Below are 23,500 nucleotides of genomic sequence, written 5' to 3' on the forward strand. Positions count from 1 at the left end.
GAGGCACGCAGAAGTCTTTGTTAAGGTTGTTGGAAAATGCTGAATGCAGGCCGTTCCGAACCGGCCTTATCAAAAATGTAGAAAAGGGAGGGAGGGGGGTTTGAAGTGAAGGTTCTGCGTGTAAAATGATGATGATGATATATATTTAGTCTGGTCATAAATATTGTTATTATTAAAAATAAATACATTTGAAAAACTTTTAAGTTAAACGGTTTTTTGATCCCCATATTTTGGTGGTTGTGGAAAAATATGTACGTAGTCCGCCATATTGGAACGGCGTCCATCTTGAATTTTAAATTTTGACATAATCATCGTGTTTTACTAGTGTAGCCCTTTCATTTGATACCCATATTGAGGTGGTTAAGGAAAAATATATAATCCGCCATTGTGTATCGACGGCCATCTTAGATTTATAATGTTATTGATTTTGTTATATTGTATTGTCATCTAATAAATTAAATAAAATTTCAAATCGTTCTGACAACGGGAAGGTGCTTAAATTTCAATTTCTAATTTTGACCCAAATAAATAAATAAATTCCGTACGGGTCGAACTAAATAAAACCGTTTAATAAACATATTACTTTTGAATATGGAATCTGGAATGTGAATGTTAATTGCGTTTTATTTTCGTACTAATATATTTTAAAATATTTTGTGATATTAAAACTAGAGATCACGGTGTTTATAATTACGTAAATTTATAATTTATTTATTTTGTGGTTATTTAAATACGGGAACTATAGCCTTTAAGAATTTGGATACAAAAGCAAAAAAGAAATCATAAACTTGTAATCTCGACGATTTCATTTATTTGATATTTATTTCCCACTAGCTGTGCCCGCGTAAGTCTGCACGGATTTTGACAAAAAAATTATTAAGTTTTTTTATTTAAGAATTTTTATAAAATGAAGGTATACTAGTTACTTCTTATTACATCAGCTAGATGCCAGTATAAATTACATCAAATCGGTCCAGCCGTTTCAGAGATTAGCCGGTTTAAACAGAGTACGTGGAAGCACCAACGACATTCTACGACAAATTAGTGATAAGCCTGACTGCCCTATTCTGCGACACTGGCTGCGTGTTCATGTTCACGTAGCCGGCACGAGTACGGGCAAATATTTAAATTAATTAATTACATATATTTTATTGTAAAACCAATATGGACAAACGTCCGAAATAAATGATAAATAAATAAATAAAAAAAAATAAAATAAACAAACAGACAGACAGATATTCCTCTTCTTCTTCCTTCCCTTTTCCCTTTATTTGGGGTCGGGTCTCCTTATCAATTTGCGCCAGGCCACTCTATCCTGGGCTGTCTCTGCATCAAGTTGAAGGGTTTCCAGTTCCTTTCTCGATATTATACCACCACGTAGCTTTTGGACGCTCTCTCCCTCTTGGGAATATTGGGAGGCCTAAGGCAGTTTTTACCACGTGGTCATCTGGTTTTCGTTGAATGTCAGGCCATTCCATCGCAATCTATTTTCCTGTAATTTGCTGGGGATCGGAGCTACTGTAAACGAACCTCTGATATATTCGTTCCGTATTTAGACAGATATTAATTATTATAATTAAAATTTAATTTTAGCAAATGAACTGTTTATATATTCGTAAGTATTAAAAAGCGTTTCTTTTAATATAACAAACAGACACTCCAATATTATTTATTTGTATATATAAATACCGATCGATATAACTTTTAAATGACAATTTAGATTTGCAGCTCGTGAAATATCAAATGCTTCAACTTTCAAAATACAGTAATAAAAGTATTAATAAATCTCTGAAATGGCAGAGATTAGCTGTAATAAATACACAGACAGACGAAAAAAAATTTATATGTACCTTATATATGTACATATACGTTTAGTAAAAAGCGGTGATTTATATATTACAAACAGATACTCTAATTTTATATATTTGTATTTAAAGATTTATCTAATTAGTCGAATTAAAATTACCAGGTGGTGACAATCCAGAAGGCTCAAATTGCTAAACAGGACAGATTCATCTTCGAAGGCTGCGAACTGCCGTTGAAGGCTTCTTGTTCAGTATTCATCACCATGAATCCTGGATATGCTGGTGAGTAAGAAAGACAATTTATTTTTTAAAGTAGTAAAAGTTTTTTGTATGGAAATTGTCAAAACAACGATTTGTTTCCCTATTTTTAAAGCGACAATAGGTTTTTGTTATAGAAATTGTCAAAACAACAACTTTTTCTCCTAATTTTTTAAGCAATATAGGTATTTTTATGTAAATTGCCGAAACTGTTATTTCCTTGTTTTTAAGTTTAAAGTAACAATAGTTTTTTCTATGGAACTTGTGTTTCTTTTATCTTTTTGTTGCTTCCTCATGAGTTGACATATATACATGTCTCTTGGTGTCATACATTAAACGTCAATTGAAAATAATAGTGTACTTGTATCAATGATAATAATAAAAATGTAAATGAATGGAAGATAGCAAACCTATGTTTGAATTGACACTAGGAGCATAGAGTATATACCAGGGGTGGCCAAACTTCGGCTCTTTGAACGATTATTTTTGGCTGCGATTGATTGTCAAATTATTTCAATATTTAAATTTATATAACCTATGTCAGATCCTGGGAAATCGAGACAAATTACTGGTGTGAATAATTGTTATTATTATTCCACCATAAAATTAGCGAAATTCAAACAACATAATAATTAACTAACGGGCATCTTAAGTATTATTAGGAGTGCTGTTATATACGAGTACGTGTGCCATTATATTTAACTTCTACATATTTTGTACTTTTGTAAAAAAAATTATTTAAAATTTTAATAAATATGATTTTTGTTAAAAAAAAACATTCTTTTGCGTATTTTAAATGCGTAATCATTTAAAATAGTTTAGTAATCATTTAAAAATCATTTGAAATTCATTTGAATATTTAAAAATCAAAGAATATATAAAAATATGTATGTATGAAAAACAACACGAATGAATGGAAGATAATTTGAAAAAGGAAAACGAATGGTAAACATAAAGTAGGATGTAAGTTCAGAATGAAAATAGACTACGTGAAGAAATGTTATTCTAAAAAAGATCCTTGTTCATGCTGTAGGTAGTACAATAGGCTTCTAAAATGTGACCTTGAAAAAAAAATACATGGCTAATACTTTTGCAGGTCGTACAGAGCTTCCAGATAATCTGAAGGCTCTCTTCCGCCCAATCGCGATGATGGTGCCCGACTACGCTCTCATAGCCGAGATATCCTTATTTTCCTACGGTTTCTTCGAGGCAAAACTCCTGGCGGGGAAGATCACTACCACATTTAGGCTCAGTTCGGAGCAACTGTCTTCACAGGTACGTTTTTTATTTTTATATTATGGCTTCTCTTACTGTGGGCCTCTTGTTTCAGCTATCATATTTGCGATAGGGCCTTTTTCCATTAATACTGTTTTATCTCCATTCTCCTCTCTCGTGTTTCACAATTTTTATTGCTACATACTTTTTCATTCATCACATATTCTTTTGTTCTCTTCCTTTCATTCACAACCCTTACACGCATTATCTCTATTCCTTAGCCACATTATTCGATATCTTTTAGTTTATAATTTAAAATTCCTTGTTCTTATATTTTATTTAATTTTACATTTAAAATTTCTCCCCTTCATATATCTATATTTTTGGTAACATCCTTACAATTTTCCAACAATAATCTAGGAATTTGAGGCAGCGTTCTTTTCCCAGGTACGTTATTGGTTAAGGACTAATCTTGCTAGCAAGAGCTCATATTTAATGAATTCAGGCATTATTTTGCGGAAGTCCATCCTAAGTAAGAAAAGGACCAATATATAGCTACTGCCGCTATGTAGCAGTAGTCGTGCAATAAAGTGCACCGCCCGCCAGCCTGCTGATAAATGCGCGTGCGTCAAACAATGCGAATTACACAACTACCACGGTTAAATCACTCAATACGTGTTTTACCCCTCCACGGGGCATCCTCAGGAGTAATGTTACACCGATTAGTGCCAAACACAGAGTCAAGACTCTGGTGGTAATGGTGTAATTCGCATTGTTTGCCGCATGCGCATTTGTCGGCGGGCTGGCGGGCGGTGCACTTTGTTGCACGACTACTACTGCATTGGCGAAAGTAGCTTTATATTGGTCCGTTTCTTACTTAGAGCTCATATATTAATACGACGTTAAAAATCTATTCATAATTTTAGACCATAGACATCCACTGCAAGGCATAGATGGGCCTTCGTCAAAGATCGTCACGATTACTGATTCTGCGCTGTCCTGATCCAGCGACCTCCTATGACCTTAATTATGTCGTTGGTCCACCTAGTGGGGGAAACCAACGCCGCGTCTACCGGTTCATATTCACCATTCTAGAAACTTTCGGCTCTAACGGCCATCGTTGCAGCGATGTTGGAAACATGTGACAAAAATATCTTGTTCTTGAAGGATCATTACGATTTCGGTATGCGAGCTGTGAAGACGGTGATCCTGGTAGCTGGTAATCTTATCAGACAGATGCCAGACGGCGATGAGAGACAAATTGTACTGCGAGCTCTAAGGGATGTCAACGTTCCTAAATTTCTCGCTGACGATTTGCTTCTTTTTAACGGTAAGTGTGTTTGATAAGAGAATTGTGATTCTTTTATTTATCTTCTATAATCTCGCTTTTTCTACTTCTTTCACGTCGTCGTGTATTGCAGAGGTTTATCAGAATATCACAATCCTTTGCAATTCACGACGATTCCATTGCGCGACAATTTGTCGTTTTATATCTTCCACTCCTACTTCCTATATATCTTCACGATGTAATATACGTATATGGAATTATGAATAATTGATTTTTAAATACACACAGGTATCATATCAGATCTGTTCCCACGCGTGGAGATCCCGGTCGTGGATTACGGCATCATGGAGCAGTCGATCAGGAACATTTTGGTGAAGAAAGGATACGACGAATTATACAGTATGTCTCGATTCAATACTTAGTATCCATATTTGATTTATTTTACATTGACCTATTTTCGTTTGATTCTTTTAAGTTTAAGATTTTGAATTGAAGAGTTTTTGCGATAGAATATCTGATGTTTTTTTTTTCTGAATTTGACTTGGCACTTTCTAGTTTATCCAATTCTGAATATATGCTTTCTCTAATATCTTCTCCTATATCAGGTCTTTTAGTCGTTTCTGCCTACTTCTAAACGATTTAGGCTCGCTAAGGCCCTCAAGACTTTGGTTTATCTAGAAGGATGGAGCTCTCTTCGTTTCTTTGTTGTACAATGATAGATGACAAGATATAATTTCTCAAATTTTCATGGTTTGATAGAAAGTATGTTACTGTCAAGTTGGTGGTTTGAGTAGTAAATTTTAAAGTTTTTGTCGAGACAATGCCTGAAATGAATAAGGTCTTTATAGTTACTCGAAAAGTGGGCGTGGGAAGGATCCCCACTATGTGGATAGACGACATAGTTGAGATCGTGAAAAGTCACTAGATGCAAGCACTGGTCATTGTGATGATCTTTGAGGGAGAACTATGCTTTCAGCGGATGAACATCTTCAAAGAAATTTACATCTCATAGAGTTATAAATATGTTGGATATTACCCGAAAATGTTCATAGGTAGATAGCAAAACCAATCATGGATACGATTCGTCCTAACCAACACAAGAATCCATCTGTCATTTCTAAGAGATTGGTTTTTCTATCGCCAATTTTAATAGCTATCTAGAAAAGTTTAATTCACAGCTGAATTTACTTGTTTTGGATACGATCAGAGGTGCCCAACCTGTGGCACGTGTACCTTTGGAGGTATATGGCTTTCTATTCCATGTCAATATTATATTGATAGTAGATGAAACACTGGAAACAGTATCTGTGTTAGTTAAAATACACGCTACAATGGCATACAAGGTTTTTGCAACCCAAAGTAAAAAATAAAAATGTACTCGGAAGAGTTTTAGACCATAACTCTATCGATCGCAAGACTACAGTTAAAGTTTTATTATAGATATACTATTGTATATCTATGGTATTTCAAAGTTAGGATTGATAGCGGAGGTTAAGAGAAACGAGACATACCCCAGTAGATTATCTATCAAAGGAAGGGTACAAAAACGTGCTAAGGTTGGTAAATGCTTTAGAGAAATCTGTCTTATGCTTTCAGCGTTTATATTCAAAATCATTCAACTATATGAGACAACGGTAGTGCGGCATGGCTTGATGCTAGTTGGACCTGCCGGCGCGGGTAAAACTAAGGTATCTTCTATCCTCTTCTACGCTTATTGTATAATATATGCGAATGCTATGCATACTCGCGTGAGATAGAGTAATGTGTAAGAGAGAGAGAAAGTTTAACGAAAGATATAAGAACAAAGTGACAGTTTACCGGATGTATTTTGCTTGTCAACAACAACAACAAGCAGTGTTATTTCAGAGATGAGGACTGAGAGTTGCGAATCAAAGGTTGTGGGTTCGATTCCTGGGTTACAACCTTGTACAATCCACACTTTGTACATTAATGGTATAGAATTGCCATTGCTCACAAACAAGTTTCCAGAGCATGGGCAGCAGCGTCCTCTGGGTACCATAATACCTCGCTGCGATCGACAACCAGCCTACCAGGTGTAGCGATTATGGTATATCCCCCCCGTAGATATCTTTGGGGAGGCCTTCACCTTGCAGTAAGTGTTTATGAGCTGTAACAACGATCCAACTTTTGACAGCCACGCACCTAGTTTTGTTTCTAATGTATGATACATATGAAATTGACTAGTGGATGTAAATTAAAATATTGCCATTAAAATTGACATGTAATACATTCATGAATGAATGTCAGGAAGACCGGAAAGTAATGTCGTTTCTGTCGACATATTTTACAGAAAAACCGATCTATTTTTACCGTTCTGTCATTGATTTTGTATACTAGATGGTAAAAGGTTGTCGATAACAGAGGTGAATATATTGTTGAGTAGAAATAAAAACTTGTTAAAAATGTAGTCGTGTGAATTTAACTCAAGAAAGCGACATTACTTTCGAGTCTCCTTAATATTTTCGTTAAGTTTGTTTCTATTACTCTGACATTAATAAATATAGTAAATTTATAAACGGTACTTTATATACATACATACATACATACATATATATATATATATATATATATATATATATATATATATATATATATATATATATATATATATATATATTAGTTTTCAGTTGTATATTTAGTTATTGTTTTAAACTTAAAATCACTCTGTGTTTGGCACTAACATAACTCCTGAAGATTCCCCGTGGAGGGGTGAAACACGTGTTGAGTAATTTGGCGGTGGCGGTTGTGTGATTCGCATTGTTTGCCGCATACGCATTTATCAGCGGGCTGGCGGGCGGTGCACTTTATTGCTCGACTACCACTGCATGTGCGGAAGTGGCTAAATATTGGTCCTTTTCTTACTTAAAGCATTAAGTAGTTCCCTCTTGCGGTGACTCTAATCTCTAACCTTAATTACTAAAATAATATAATAAAAAAAATAATAAAAGTTTTGCTATTATAGCACGTTTTTGTACTCACTGAGTGGTTTATTAATTGTGATATCAGTTCAACATCGCGGATAAAAAAATATATTGGAACTAGGGTGACCTAAATTTAGATTGGTTTAGGACAGAGTTCCCCAAACTTTTTTGTGTCGTAGACCCCTTGCCATGTTTTTCCGTGTTGGACCCCCTACTTACCTGATATTGATTTCCTAGTCAGTGCAAAGTAGCGAAGCTCTGAGACTGCGACTCTCAGGTTTTTACAAGTTCAAAATGTATTGCGACCACAAAGCGAATACCAACATCCTACAACTTACACAAATCTACAAACATATATAAGAAATTTTTACTTCATGGGTAATTTTATAAATAATGTAAATATTTTTGATATTATAAGATAGTATGATGTACGTAAATAGGTACTATCAGTGTATGTGTTGAGATCTACTATCGTGGACCCTCATTTTCATTTCATGGACCCGCAAATTTTTTTTCGCTGACGTAGACCTTGCAGGTTGTCATAGACCGCTAGGGGTTGATATAGACCACTTTGGGAATCACTGGTTTAGGATAATATTTCTACTGAAAGTATGACTATTAGAAAGAAATATTATTAATTTTCAGTGCTACGAAATTCTGCGAGATGCGTTGACAGCCATCAAGGGTAAATTGGCGCCGGACGGATTCCCCTTCACGCCGGTCCACACGTATGTGGTCAACCCGAAGTCCATCACAATGGGGCAGCTGTATGGAGAATTTGATTTGCAGACCCACGAGTGGTAATATATATTGACAAATTTTTGGAAGCCATAAATAATATGTAAATAGAGTTGTCATTTGAAATGTCAGTGTTTGGATTACTTAAGATATAATTGAATATATATATATAGAGGGGTGGTAGGAGAGGGAGAGGGGGAGAAGGGGAGGGGGAGAAGGGGAGGGGGAAGGGGAGGGGGAGAAGGGGAGGGGGAGAAGGGGAAGGGGGAGAGGGAAGGGGAAGGGGGAGAGGGGAGGGGAAGGGGGAGAGGGTATGGGTAAGGGGGAGGAGAGGGGCGGCGAGAAGTGGCGGGGGTGGGAGTGGTGAGAGGGAGGGTGAGGTGAGGGGAGGGGAGGGGGAAGGGGAGATCTCGCCTAATCCGACTGGAATAGGGCAGCCTTCGGAAAGGGTCTGTTACCAATGGGTAATATGTATTGCACTTGAAACCTTTTCTTTAGTTTTTAATTTTGATCATCAGGACTGATGGAATCCTGTCCAGTTTGGTACGCGCCGGTATAGCCGTGGAGGATATGGACAAACGCTGGTACATTTTCGACGGACCAGTGGATGCGGTCTGGATTGAGAATATGAACACCGTATGTCTTACATTCTTTTATTTTAAATAAATATTTCGGTCATGTAGATATGTTCCGAATTACAAATTTTACTAAAAGCACAGAAAATGACAAAGTAAGGCATCATAAAACATAGAACGCTCGGTAACCTAACCTAAATACCATCGCTTATCAACTTAGTATAGTGCGGTCTGTTTTCAATTCATATGATATATATATATATAAAAACTGGCTGATAACGCAAACGTTGTTTTGCAAAAAAAAGAAGTTTTTAGTGTTTAATTAACAAATAAAAAATAAGGGTTGATCGTAGAGGGATGAAAAATTAGAGTTGCATGTATTTTTGAATGATGTACCAAAAAAACAAGAAATTTTGTCTAAAAAATAAAAAATGTAGGGCTGGACCATCCTTAATATTTAGGGGAATGAAAAATAGATGTTGTCCGATTCTCCGCCCTGGCCGATATGCGCGCTAAGATTCACGAAAATCGGTCGAGCCGTTTCGGAGGAGTTCAATCACGCACACCGTGACACGAGAATTTTATATAGTATTAGATAAGCTCTCTCCGAGGTAAATCTAATGCGAAATAAAAACGCACTTAGGTAAATATTTTACATGTATGCTTCAACGATTTTGAAAATAGTACATAATGAGGCTTGCTAAGAGATGGAGTAAGTTATGCAACAGAATGGTTCATATATAACAAACATCTGTCTTGAACCAAAAATATCGTGAATTCATTTCGCATCGAAAAAGGGAGGAAACTTGTGAGACCATATATATATATATATATATATGTTTGTTATAGTTTTTTAATGTAACACAATCGTGAGTACGAAAACCCCACGTGTCTTTTCAGGTTTGTTCGTGGTTCCTATGCCCAAAAGGCCGCTTGCACACATACACAAAACGTAACACGCATTCACACACAAACGTACACATACACGGATACCATTACGTTATGAAAAATTAAGAAATGTTTTCATGTGTGTGTCAACATATAATAAATATACATTGAAATATAAAGGTATAAAACAAAATTAGAATATAAAATTGTATTCTTTTTAAATAAAACAAGAATATAAAAAATAACACTCAACACACACTTTTTTGATATTATGTCCCGATACATTTTATAATATAGTGTTTAAATTAAAAAATGGTAAAAAAAATGTTTTTTGAAAATAATTTTTTTCCCACTTAAATGTTAAATGTGCTGGATTTTTTAATTTTTGAATACTGTCTGCCCATGCTTTGTTTTTGGCAAGGACGTAACAATCCGGGTGTGAATATTTTTTTTTCATTTCTTTTTTAATATTTGCTCTTGGTCCGTACAATGCACCACGAACCTCAGAAATGCAGCAACAGACAACATTTATCGTCCCCCATGAGGGAGGCGACATTTTCCCCTTCCACTTTTTGCCCATCTCAACATCGAGATCAAAGCGGACTCCTCCGAACAAAGGACAGCGATAATGTGCACTATGGTTTGGTCCATATCCGGGTCACAGATGCACGAATGACTCCTTGAGCTTAAACCTGTGCACACAGAGAATATCCCGTGCCGGATCCAACATCTGGACCGGAGACGTGTCCAGCTGAACTTTCCGGGGTACGCAGAAGGTTGATATGTCGTTCAGGAAGAATTTTCTGGTTGAAATGTTTTGGATGACAATAGGTTCTGGATGATAACAAGAAGCTGTGTCTCTCCAGCGGTGAGATCATGAAGTTGACAGACCGGCAGAGGATGATCTTCGAGGTGGCAGATCTGGCAGTGGCGTCACCAGCGACCGTATCGCGCTGCGGTATGGTCTACCTTGACACCAAGGTTGTCGGCCTTCCGCCTTTATTCCACGCTTGGATCAAAAGCAACTTGCCACCAGTAAGTGTTTTATCTCGGTGAGAGATGTAACTTAGCATTTCATGGCTACCGGATGTCAGGATATTCGCGTTATAGGAAGAGGAGCCGAGTTCAGTGCTAGCGTGCCGTCGCAGTACCTTCGCCGACTAGACTCTTTATGATGCTACTTTGGAAGCCCATATATGAGCCGATGTGTCAATTCTTCAGCAGATTAAAAAGAGTAAGAAAAGGACCAATATTTAGCAACTTCCGCACATGTAACAGCAGTCGTGCAACAAAGTGCACCGCCGCCAGTCCGCCGACAAATGCGTTTGCGGCAAACAATGCGAATTACACAACTGCCACCGTCAAACTACTCTTTGACCACTCCTCACTTTGTATATATATTTTCCAATTTCAGATAGGTGATAATATTCGTAAAATCCTACCCGGCCTGATCGAGACATACCTGTACCCATCTATCGACCTATTGCGCTCGCGGCTGACGGAGATCGTGCCTTCGATAGACAACGCCCTTGTCCTCAAGTTTCTGGAGCTTTTGGACTACCGACTTCGCCCGCTCACCGGCAAGGACGATCGCCCGCCGCCAGCTCCGCCGTTCCTGGCTATGATGCGTGAGAGAATACAACTTATCACTTACTATTTTTCTTCTTTTCAGCCGATGGACGCCCACTGCAAGGCCTAGGCCTACGATTTTAACTAAGTCATTGGTCCACCCGGAGGGGGGGGAGGTGGACTATCCTCAACTTATCACTAACGATCTGGAAATTTAATAAGCTTCCTTCTATCTTCTTTCTGCAACCATTGTACCTATATATACAAAGGAAATTTACACCTATGTAGACATTCATCAAGATATCTCTTAAAATCTAAAGTCTAGATATTTGAAACTTAGTAGGAATATTGCTAATATCAAGTAAAAATCACCTAAGAACGAATTTTCTAAAATTATATTTACAAAGGGTTAAGAAAGGGTTTACTAAAAATGCATATTTTAACTAAAAGTTCTTACCAGGCTTTTACAAGACCAGAATTGCTTTTTAGATTTAAAACTTTTGTATCTATTTCCAATCACCTTGTATCAGGTGACTACTGTGTATAATGTTACATATTTTTTTTCGAAGTCACGGGTGAATATCCGACAGTATGTCTGCATGGACAAATAGTAAACAATATTTAACTGTCGTATGTAGTTTTACAAGTTTTTTTAATACACTTTATATTCCTTAAGTTATTTAATTTCTGGATAGAGTATATAGTACCGTATACATTTACTCTAGCTTTTACATCTATTATCAATCACCCTGTATATAAGTATCTTAGATGAATTTTATAATATCAAGGCGATCAGTACAGCGTGTAAATTTAAAGGTAGTATTCGTTTTTATGAAAACAAAACAAATTGCAGCCAAATTGGCGCCGTGCTGGGTGGTGTGGTCGGTAATATGGTCAGTCGGGGCCACCTGTGACCACACGGGTCGCGCCATATTTTCGGAGTTCATGCGAAACCTGACGAAGAGTTCGGATTTGAAGCCTTTGTTCCCTAAGGAAGGCCGAGTTTATGATTACACGTAAGATTAAAACTATAATGTATTTGGTTTTGAAAAAAAAACTAGGCATTACTAAATTTTCATCATCATCATCATCGTCGTCGTCGACGTCGTCATCATCATCATCATCATCTTCGTCGTCATAATCATCACCGTCATCGTCATCATCATAATCATCATCGTCATCATCGTCATCATCATCATCGTCGTCGTCGTCGTCGTCATCATAATCATCATCATCGTCGTCGTCATCGTCATCTTCATAATCATCATCTTCATAATCATCATCGTCGTCGTCGTCGTCGTCGTCATCATCATAATCATCGTCGTCGTCGTCGTCGTCGTCATCATCATCATCCATCATCTGATAATAAGAACCAAAGTTTTTACAGCCTTCACGATGGAGGTTTTACGGATTTGACTGAAGATGGAGAGCCGGCGAATCCGTACTGGTATAGCTGGATGGCAAACGTTGAGGAATACGAAGTGGACCCTGAGAAACCTTATTCCGGTACGTTTATAACTTAATATCAATTTAAGATTTGCGAGTTGATATATGGCCTTCGCTGATTTTAGTTATTTGATATAGCGCCATCTACCGGTTTTTGCTAGAACCACGTTGCCACACGTAATGTAAGACTCTTGAAGTAAAATATTATCCTATACGGGCTGTCTAAAAAAAATATAGTAAAATATTTAACGTGATAATTAGAAGTGGCAAAGATGAAGAAGCTATAAATTCCTCGTCATAGAAATTGAGGTGCCGACAATGGACAACGTGCGCAGTGCTGCCATCCTCGGTTACAAGGTGGCGAATTACAACCACGCTCTGTGCGCTGGTCCAACCGGCACCGGCAAGACTGTCACCGTCACGTCCAAGCTGTCGCGCGGCCTGCACAAGAAGTTCATGTGCGAGTTCATCGTCTTCTCCGCCAGGACTTCGGCCAACCAAACACAGGTCGACACCTAAAGAATTATTCCCAGCACTTTTCATATCAGCGTTTAAACATTTAGGTTACGTTACTACTTATATGAATAGTCCGTTGAAGTATTAAATCTACTTTTTATTATTAGGGTATAAATTCCATAGACATTTGCGTCCGTTCCTTTGTTTTTACATTCAAGTTTAATATTTTAATTGGCTCACGTTTTTGCATGTTAGTATTTGAGTAAAGAAAAACGCATCTTAATCTATTTTAACGATCTAATGGATTCAGGCGTTATTTTGCGGAAGTCTATCCTAAGTAAGAAAAGGACCAATATATAGCTACTTCCGCCAATGCAGTAGTAGTCGTGCAATAAAGTGTACCGCTCGCCAGCCCGCTGATAAATGCGTATGCGGCAAACAATGCGAATTACACAACTTCCACCGTTAAATCACTCAATACGTGTTTCACCCCTCCACGGGGCATCCTCAGGAGTAATGTTACACTGATTAGTGCCAAACACAGGGACCCTGTGTTTGGCACTAATTGGTCGCACTTATCAGTTTTTATAAATTTTACATTACTAAACTCTTTTTAAAACAGGACGTAATTGACGGCAAGCTGGAGCGTCGTCGTCGCGGTGTGTTTGGCCCGCCCCCAACGAAGCGCCAAGTCTTCTTCATCGACGACTTAAACATGCCCGCCCTTGAGGTCTACGGCGCTCAGCCGCCTATCGAGTTACTGCGTCAGTTTATGGACTTTTCAGGTAGACGATATATTCCTTTAACCGTTATTTACAGTTCGATAGAGGATAATTATTTATAAGTGTAATTAAACGTATTATAATGGCACCAATGGGTCATAAATATATATGTAAATATATATATATATATATATATATATATATATATATATATATATATGTACTAGCCGATTTCGCAAACGTTGTAAAAAACAAATAAAAAATAAGGGTTGATCGTACAGGGGTGAAAATTTATTTATATATAAAAAAGGTAGGGGTGGACCACCCCTGGCATTTAGGGTGATGATAAATAGATGTTGTACGATTCTCCACCCTGTCCGATATGCGCGTTAAGATTCATGAAAATGTGTTACATTCTTGCAATGGTTTTGGTTTACAAGGTTGGTACGATCGGACCAATATTGGCGAGTTCAAGATGCTCGTGGACGTGGGGATCGTGGCCGCTATGGGACCCCCTGGGGGCGGCCGTAATCCAGTCACGATGCGTCTTATGCGACACTTCCATTACATCTCCTTCACTGAGATGGAGTACAGCAGCAAGGTTGGTAGTTCCTTCGCTTTGATACCTGAAAAAAGGACTTCAAAATTTCATTTTTTTTTCAGGTAAATAACTAACTTGCTTTACTAAAATGACTTAAATGATTTATTAATGTAAAATATCATAAAATTGTAAATTATCTATTATTTAAGAAAAGGATTAATATTTAGCCACTTCCGCACATGCAGAGGTAGTCGTGCAACAAAGTGCACCGCCCGCAGCCCGCTGATAAATGCGCATGCGGCAAACAATACGAATTACACACCTGCCACCGTTAAATCACTCAACACGTGTTTCACCCCTCCACGGGGCATTCTCAGGAGTAATTTTACACCGATTCTCAGAGTCTCAGAGACTCTGTGTTTGGCACTAATCGGTGATTTCTTTTGAATACACAGTAAAATTAATTTATATAACAAGTATTAAAACTGGTGTACTAAAACTTCAAGATTATAGTAACACAGTTTTACTTCTAATATAATTCTAAATATTGTAATTACAGTATGCAATATTCAGCGTGATTCTCCACTCGTGGACGAAAAATTTTAACAACGTCACTATCCGCGAGGATCCATTCCTGAAGAGTTCCATGGAGGTGTTCACATCCCTGGTTGAAGAGCTACTGCCGACCCCGACAAAGTCACACTACACGTTCAACCTTCGAGACCTGAGCAAGGTGTTCCAGGGAATCCTGATGGTCGATCCAAATGCAATTAAGGTACTGAGTTATCTTAACAAAGTTGGTCATCAAAGAAAAAGTTTTACTGATGATGTATGCATACAGTTCTAGAATAAACTCTGTGTCTTTATAGTCGTACTTTGGGTGAACTCTCAACCTGAAAAAGCTTAAAAACTTTTTAGCCTTGTGACTGACGGAGCTGTAACAACTTCACAAAGCTAACATCGTCATGATCTAACAGAAATCAGAGAGTATGAAACTTTTGACATTCCTCTATATTTACAGTAGACATTTCTCCACAAGAAACATGTAAATGCGAAATAAAAATTGTTTACAATTTTTTTGAAAGCCAAATTTGTAATAAGCAGAAACGGATTTTATTATAAAAATAAATTAACGCAAAAGCTTAATAACTAATTTAATAAACGAATATTTAAATGATAAGAATCATTGGCAGTGATGTCGCCTGAATATTTTGATTTCGTTTAGGCTATATCTGATAAAGTGTATGTGTATAAATCTGTATTGTTAAACTCTACTAAAATGTGTGTTGTTGTGGAGTTTCTTCCTGCTTTTTCTCCACAACTATAACATATTGCGAAGAAGAGTAAAGCAAAACATTAAATAGATTGAAAAAATAAGTTGACGATCAATAAGAGTTCTTTTTTTATGTAATAGCTCCATCTATTGGAGGCCTTTTGTAACCTTATCTTTGGAAAGCGCAAAGTCATTTTTTGTCTTATTAATTTTTCCCTGTCTTTTTTTATTTTCATTCTCTACTGTAATTCTTCACATAATTAATCGTTCTATTCTTTCTTTCCACAATTCATTCTTTCTTTCTCTTTCGTTCTAATTCTTATTAACAGTTTCACATTTCTATTAATAGTTTTATGCTTACTCTATCTATTACACTGTTTTACTTGTTTATTTTTGTAACATGTTTAACTATTACTTTACAAAAACTGAGAAACGATACCCTACTTTTGGCAACTTCTAACATAGAGGCGATGTTTCTCTCATTTATTTTTACGTCCAACCGGCATTTTGTGTCGACTCGGACAATAAGAGTTCTGTTAAAAGTTTCAATGTCGAATAAAGGTATTTCTTTTATCTTTATCTTTAAATAAATGAGCCGTTATACATCCAGGACGAGGATCAAGTGATAAGGCTGTGGTATCACGAGCACCTGCGAGTCTATCAGGATCGCCTTGTTAATGCCGAAGATCGACAGTGGTTTACCAAGTAAGGAACTGTGTCCTGAATAATTTGACAGCTGTTCATCGAGCTAGGAGCAGTCGGATGAAGCTCTAAGGAGAAATGTAACTAAGATAAAGTATATAAGCATACAAGAAATCTATGTAAATAAATAAGAAATAATGAAACTGATTTTTACTGTAAAAAAGAATTGTGAATATAAATAAATAGGTATATGACATCCTGTAAATAATCTGTGATCTAGGTATGATGAGTGAAGGAAAGCGATGCATGGTAGAGGAGGATATGTATAAGAAGGAAGTGAGATCTGAAAGATATAAGGAAGTAAAGAATAAAATTGTGGAAGAAGTAAAGAGAAGGAGTATAAAGATTTAATGAAAAGATTAGATACCGATTGTAACATACCTATCCCAACTATGATAGTTGGAATGAGAAGCTTTAAACAATTGGGACGTTATAAAAAATGACAATCAGCTGTTTAGTATGAACTTAATTTTATGTGTGATTGTTTGTGTCCTATATAATCTTTAATATGATTATATGATTTATTGGTCAATATCTTTTGTATTTTAATATATACGTAGATTTCATTTTTATTATTATATTTTCTATCTTTTGATCTTCTATCTAATGGATGGTCTGAAAGAAATCTCCGAAAGATAAGACTGCTGTTCATACATGTCTCCTTTTGTCTTGGTTACGTGATATATTTCTATTACTATCTTAATGTAAAACAAACTGTTTAATATATACATAAATAAATGGGTAAATTTTAAACTAATAACTACAAATATATGTAGGGTTTTCGTTCATTATTATATAATAATTAACTGCGTCGAATCTTAGCGTAAGGTAATCGAGTACTTACGCCATCTATTGACGCCAACAGAAATCACAACATTCTTAGATATAAATAATTTCGGTAACAAGTTTGTTGGTCAAACATTTCTACTTTAATAAGTTCAATAGGCCTCCGTTTCTATATTCCATGTATTATGAATCTCAGAGCTGACATTGATATTTTCCTTAGCTTGATGAACAAGAAAATCCGAACGGAATTTGGGAAAAAGGCCACCGATATTATCGGCGGGAGATTAATGCTCTTCGGTGACTTCCTCGATATCGGCAGCGACGACCGGAAATACGTTGAGATAGTCGACAGTAATGAGGTGAGTTGTAACGCGGTGTAGGCTTTTGAAAATTGAAAATAGAATAACGTTTGTAGTTATTTAATGTGTAAGAAAAAGTCTCCAAAAGCATGTTGTTAACAACCTTGAAATCGTTAAAAACAGATCAGAATGTTTCAGCGGTTCGGTATTTATTTATTTATTTACTTTATTGGTGATAGTAACAAAAGGCAGTAAGAAAGTACAAACTTAGAAGTTTGGAAATATAAAATTAGTTACAGTCGTTATCTTATAACTATCTCACTGAGAACATATAATGATTTTTAGTAAAACAATGAAAAAACAAAGAAAAACAATATTTATTTATATATATATATATATTCCTGGGATACTATAGTATATAATTCATACATTGTGCATTAATTATACAAGATTTCCTCTTCTGATAAACAAGTTTCCAGAGGATGAGCAGCAGCCCCCTCTGCATACCGTAATATCACACTGCTATCGCCAACCTGCCTGTCAAGTTTGGCGATGACGGTATATCTCGGAATAGATATATTAGAGAGAAGCCTACGTCTTGTATATAATAGCAGTCTTTCGCAATATTTTGACAGCAGTACATTCCGCAACAATATATGTCAGTGTGATACATATTCAAATACCCGGCGATAATTATTGCACATTGACCTTTGGAAATGAAAATCGGATGGTTTTAGCTTCATAGAGCGTTATTTCTGTCGCACGACTAACAAAACGTCACATAGGTAGTGTGGGATAGAGATAATGCTCTACGAAGCCGTTTATCTCTTTCCAAAGGTCGATGTGCAATATTTGTTGCCGGGTACTATATGACCTCCACCAGGTCGGTAGATGATAGATGATTGAAGATCTATTGGTGAAGGCCTATATCTAGCAGAGGACGTCATACAACTGGAATTATGTTGACAGAAGAAATATAGGGTGGGCCATAAATTTTTGCACTTTTGAAACATGTGTAGAAATAAAAGTACAAATGCTATTTTGTTTATGATTTATTTACCGTAATTATCATTTAATAAAATTTATTTTTTAAAAATTACATCGTCGAGATGTGCTCCGTCTCGCCGTTGGCACTCCTGTAATCGACTAAGTAAACTTTGGAAAAATTTTTGGAAAAATATTTGCAAAAATTTTTGGCCCATCCTGTATAAGAATTTTTAAAATGCACCTACGTCTGTTAGTCTATCTATCTATTGTAACAGCTGGACGAAATATTGAAGCACTACATGGATGATTACAACCAGTCGTCGACGGTGCCAATCGACCTGGTGCTGTTTGAGGATGCAGTGGCCCATCTGTGTAGAATTGCTCGAATTGTTCGACAGCCTATGGCCAACGGATTGCTTCTTGGAATGGGAGGCTCGGGTGAGAACTTTTTCTATTTAATGGAATTGGGCGTAATCTCGCGGAAGTCCATCCTAAGTAAGAAAAGGACCAATATTTAGCCACTTTCGCACATGCAGTGGTAGTCGTGCAATAAAGTGCACCGCCCGCCAGCCCGCTGATAAATGCGTATGCGGCAAACAATGCGAATCACACAACCGCCACCGCAAAACTACTCGACACGTGTTTCACCCCTCCACGGGTAGACTTTTCCTGAGATAGGTCTTTTTTGCGGTTAGTTTTATAACATTTTCAGCTGATAGACGATCATTGTAAGGTATAGGCCTCCCCCAAAGATTGTCTCGACGACCGGTCTGGCCTTGTCCGTGTTAAGCGACTTCCGGCCAACTTAACTATGTTGTCAGTCTAACTTAGGGGGAGGGGGGGGGCGCTATTTAAGCAGGGCCTATTCGAGTAGTTTTCAGCTCTAAAGGCCATCAAGCGATGTACTTCGCCACTGGCAGGTAGACTGGTTCCTTACAATAAGAGGTATGCATAAATGAAGAAAAACCATGTTTTACCATGCAGGTCGTCAAAGCCTGTCCCGACTGGCCGCGCACATGGCAGAGCTGATGTGCATTCAGATCGAGATCACGAAGGCGTACGGCATGACGGAATGGCGTGATGATATAAAACAGACCATGATAAAGGCGGGAGGGGAGAACAAGGGAATTGTGTTTCTGTTCTCTGATGCTCAGGTAATGTCTAGATCGACCGATTTGAGTGTCGTTTATACGTATCATAATTTAAGCTATCTCGTATAGTGTATAATTGATCCAAAAGTAAGATGAAATTGTTAATAAAATGTAAATTCTCTATCTCTGCTTCTAAATATATTTCATACTCCTCCAAATAATCTCTGTATCATTAAACCCACTTTTGCCAACGCTTTTTCAAGTCCTCGAAACAAATGGAATAGTCTTTTTCCAGTATATCCTATACATCTTCGATTCGGTTTTTATCTTCTCAATCGTGTCAAAACGGCCTCTCTGTATTAGTCTTGTAAGTTTGCTTGATAGCAAAAGTCGTACAGAGCAAAATCAGGCGAATACAGTGGTCGCGGAACGATATCAGTAGAGTTTTGGAACAAAAACTCACAATCATTGCAGTATGACATCGAATATTTTGGACTTGACGATTGATATACAAAACATCCTTTCAAAATGGGTTGGACCGAGTCAAACGGTATTTCAACTTTTGACAAACAGACGCTTGGCAAATGTTATGACAGTCCTACTAATCTAGGACAAAAATTGCCTTCCTAAAGATCTGGAGTTTGAAAATTAAAATTTTTCCTTACTTTTTGATATCATTGACTACCCTTTACTTTTGATACTATGATTGTATGTAATAAATTTCCACAAGTAAGACCGCCCATTGAACCAGGGGCGGCTCTAGCTCGTGTAGCGCCCGTGTACAATGATACCCTGGCGCCCCCTAGGCCTGACCCCCCCCCCCCCCGACTATAACTATTAACTTTGCCGTCGTAACAAGAAAGTTTTTTTTCATATTCCAACAAGCTAAGTAGGTGTAGCTTATAGTATGGTATTAGTTACAGCCTTTCTTCTTATGATGGCAGAATAACACTCATTGTTTTTATACCGGCGCCGCTCTCTGGCCGCTTCTAATGTTTAAATATGTGAAATAAGGTTTATTTCGAGTTGAAGTTTAATAACTGCCGTTACCACGCTGGCTGGCCGCTTCTGTCATATCATTGTTGTACATGATGGTACAAGACGATGCTCTTAGCTGTCTCGGGGAGCGCCGCGGTGCCCATGTGTATTAAGCACCATGCACGATTATTATTGTTGGTTAACCCGTCCCTGCGTTGAACTATAAAATGTATTAAATTAAATTGATCTTTTAAAAGATAAAATTATAAATAAAACATGAGTGAATGAACAGGAGTTGCAGTATAATAAAAACATTTACGTCTTATTTTTGGTATACATATGATTTTATTTGGTCAGATAAAAATGGAATCATTCCTCGAGGACCTGAACAATGTGCTGAGTTCAGGCGACGTGCCAAATATATACGAGGCCGAGGACCTGGATAAGGTGTACCAGCTGGTACGACAGGCTGCCATGGAGCAAAACCTACCGCCGACGAAGACAAACCTGTTTGCTTGCTACCAGCGTCGAGTTCGAACCAACCTGCATATTATTATCGTTATGAGTCCCGTTGGAGAGGTTAGTGATCGAATATAATTCGATTTTCAAACTAATTGTCCAAAAAAAAGAATAGAATGTTATAATTTTGTTCTTGGAGTTTCTAGATTGATTAATTTTGTAAAAATAACTAGTATCTTGAAAGTAAAGTCCAAATCTAAGTAAGCTGTAATAAAATATACACGGTAAGAAAAGGAACAATATTTAGCCACTTTCGCACATGCAGTGGTAGTCGTGCAACAAAGTGCACCGCCCGCCAGTCCGCTGATAAATGCGTATACGGCAAACAATGCGAATTACACAACTGCCACCGTCAAATCACTCAACACGTGTTTTACCCCTCCACGGGGCATCTTCAGAAGTTATGTTACACAAATTAGTGCCAAACAAGAAAGTCCAAGAGTTATGTTATATTATTAATTCATGTTTACAGATCTTCCGTGCTCGGTTACGTCAGTTCCCTTCCCTGGTGAACTGTTGCACCATCGACTGGTTCAGCGAATGGCCGAAGACAGCTCTGGAATCTGTAGCTAAACATTTCTTTGAAGTCATGAGTGAGTTGCAGACAACGGAGAGTGTCATTGATTCTATGGTTGTGAGTATATTTTCTCCTTCTAGAGGAATTGTAATCTTTCATGGTAGGTAAAAATAAGGTGGGCAATGACTCTAATTAAATCTGTACAATTATCATGGTAGACTTGGAAGGTCCACTGTTGGACATATGCTTCCTTCATACATTTACAATATACTTGGAAGCGGTCAGCCGGTCCAGTTTTTGACAACATCTCGGTTTCCCCTTCCATGTATGCTTGGCCAGGACGTTATATATTCTAGTAAATATTTTATTCAGTTATAATTATAATTTATATTCTTCTCTAAATCTATCTTTCCATCGCCTTCCTTTTCTCATCCTCGATCTTACACGATGGCTTGAATCACAGGTAAAATTTTTATTTTTCTTTCTTGCAATATTTACTTCTTAACTTAATTTGCTTTCATCAGGGTCTTGTCCGACTCTGGTACTACTGTTGAGTCCTGTATATTTATTTACTTCGCACTACTTTTATGTTAAAACCTGAGAACGGCGTAGTTGGTCGCCGCCCTTATAAGAGCGATGTTATCTATTTGTATTTTTGCTTAAATTTATAACTCTGAATCATGGCGTATTCAACGACCTTTAAAAAGTCATCTGTTCACCTTCTTGATGGATGATTCTGGGCTGTCCATGTCGGTCCGTGGTCTCACTCCAGGACCTTAAGGTCCAAGCGGCCGCTCATTATGTACTCTGTGGCCCACTCATTGCCGCTTTCGCCTTTCCATTCACTTGGCTATGTCGTATCTCCTTTTTCTTAAAATCAATCTTGCAAAGCAGGGGTGGACAACCTTTTTAATCAAAGGGCTAATTTAGATTTAAAAAAAAAATTTGCCGAACCGCATATAAAATAACGTGATTAAGAAAAAATTGATTTTTTTAATAAACATTGGAATTAAAAGATATGAAGTAGAGATTTAAGGTGTAAGTTTTATTGCTAAATTTAAATAAATGAGAAAAGAAAAGTTGGGATTTTGGTTTGGTTTGGTTTTTTTTTTCGACACAAGCCTAAAATATTTCAGAATTGATGATGTAGCCACACGTATGCAGCTTTCTACAATTTTATTATAATTAATTTTATTACAATATATTGATGGGAGAAAGTCGTTAAAATAAATTCAATTTTAGAAATACTTGCCGCATAAGAATATTCAACGGGCCGCGCGTTGTTCATCCCTGTCAAAGTTTGTGATTAAAAAACCTTGTGTTTGACAGTCGGTGTGCTGTTTTGCGCACCAGAGCGTGGTGGATGCGAGCACCAAGTTCCTGGCGCAGCTGAACCGCCTCAACTACGTCACTCCCATGTCTTACATGGAGATGCTGGCTGCTTACGCCGAGATGTTCAAGAAGAAACAGGCGGCCATCTTGAAGGAGTCAAGTGCACTCACAACTGGTATCACAATAGTTTTTTTTTCATCAGCCTTGTTTTTAACTTGTTATTATTACTATCCGTCTCGAGGAGAACGCCGAAAGAGAGAGAGATAGAAGGTTTTGTTGAAACTAAAATTAGATTTAACTAAGTAAGGAAAAGGAGTCCACAAATCTCTGTGTTTGGCACTAATCGGTGTAACATAACTCCTGAAGATGCCCCGTGGAGGGGTGAAACACGTGTTGAGTAATTTGGTGGTTGTGTGATTCGCATTGTTTGCCGCATACGCATTTATAAGCGGGCTGGCGGGCGGTGCACTTTGTAGCTGCTTGTGCGGAAGTGGCTAAATATTGGTCCTTTTCTTACTTAGGATGGACTTCCGCAAGGTAACGCCTGATTCCATTGATTGATACCCTTCTCTT

At 37.3% G+C, this 23,500-nt stretch overlaps 1 protein-coding gene across 1 annotated transcript in view; it reads left to right on the top strand.

Moving 5' to 3' along the window:
- The window catches only part of LOC137923757 (dynein axonemal heavy chain 1-like), a 95,418-nt gene that overhangs the window by 37,458 nt on the left and 34,460 nt on the right, over window positions 1-23,500 (top strand). The window contains exons 35-56 of the mRNA XM_068767024.1: window positions 1,970-2,087; window positions 3,160-3,338; window positions 4,446-4,608; window positions 4,855-4,965; window positions 6,163-6,254; window positions 8,154-8,308; window positions 8,765-8,882; window positions 10,541-10,744; window positions 11,124-11,337; window positions 12,132-12,294; window positions 12,666-12,784; window positions 13,026-13,231; window positions 13,803-13,965; window positions 14,343-14,503; window positions 15,003-15,218; window positions 16,327-16,421; window positions 17,425-17,563; window positions 18,766-18,928; window positions 19,475-19,644; window positions 20,917-21,138; window positions 21,551-21,712; window positions 22,925-23,102. Coding sequence (XP_068623125.1) covers window positions 1,970-2,087; window positions 3,160-3,338; window positions 4,446-4,608; window positions 4,855-4,965; window positions 6,163-6,254; window positions 8,154-8,308; window positions 8,765-8,882; window positions 10,541-10,744; window positions 11,124-11,337; window positions 12,132-12,294; window positions 12,666-12,784; window positions 13,026-13,231; window positions 13,803-13,965; window positions 14,343-14,503; window positions 15,003-15,218; window positions 16,327-16,421; window positions 17,425-17,563; window positions 18,766-18,928; window positions 19,475-19,644; window positions 20,917-21,138; window positions 21,551-21,712; window positions 22,925-23,102 — 3,511 coding nt within the window. The remainder of the gene's footprint in view (window positions 1-1,969; window positions 2,088-3,159; window positions 3,339-4,445; window positions 4,609-4,854; window positions 4,966-6,162; window positions 6,255-8,153; window positions 8,309-8,764; window positions 8,883-10,540; window positions 10,745-11,123; window positions 11,338-12,131; window positions 12,295-12,665; window positions 12,785-13,025; window positions 13,232-13,802; window positions 13,966-14,342; window positions 14,504-15,002; window positions 15,219-16,326; window positions 16,422-17,424; window positions 17,564-18,765; window positions 18,929-19,474; window positions 19,645-20,916; window positions 21,139-21,550; window positions 21,713-22,924; window positions 23,103-23,500) is intronic.

Source organism: Battus philenor, unplaced genomic scaffold (genome assembly GCF_028537555.1).
Source record: "Battus philenor isolate CCGP_79_NKW_IND1 unplaced genomic scaffold, ilBatPhil1.0.hap1 SCAF_22, whole genome shotgun sequence".
Classification (NCBI taxonomy): domain Eukaryota; kingdom Metazoa; phylum Arthropoda; class Insecta; order Lepidoptera; family Papilionidae; genus Battus; species Battus philenor.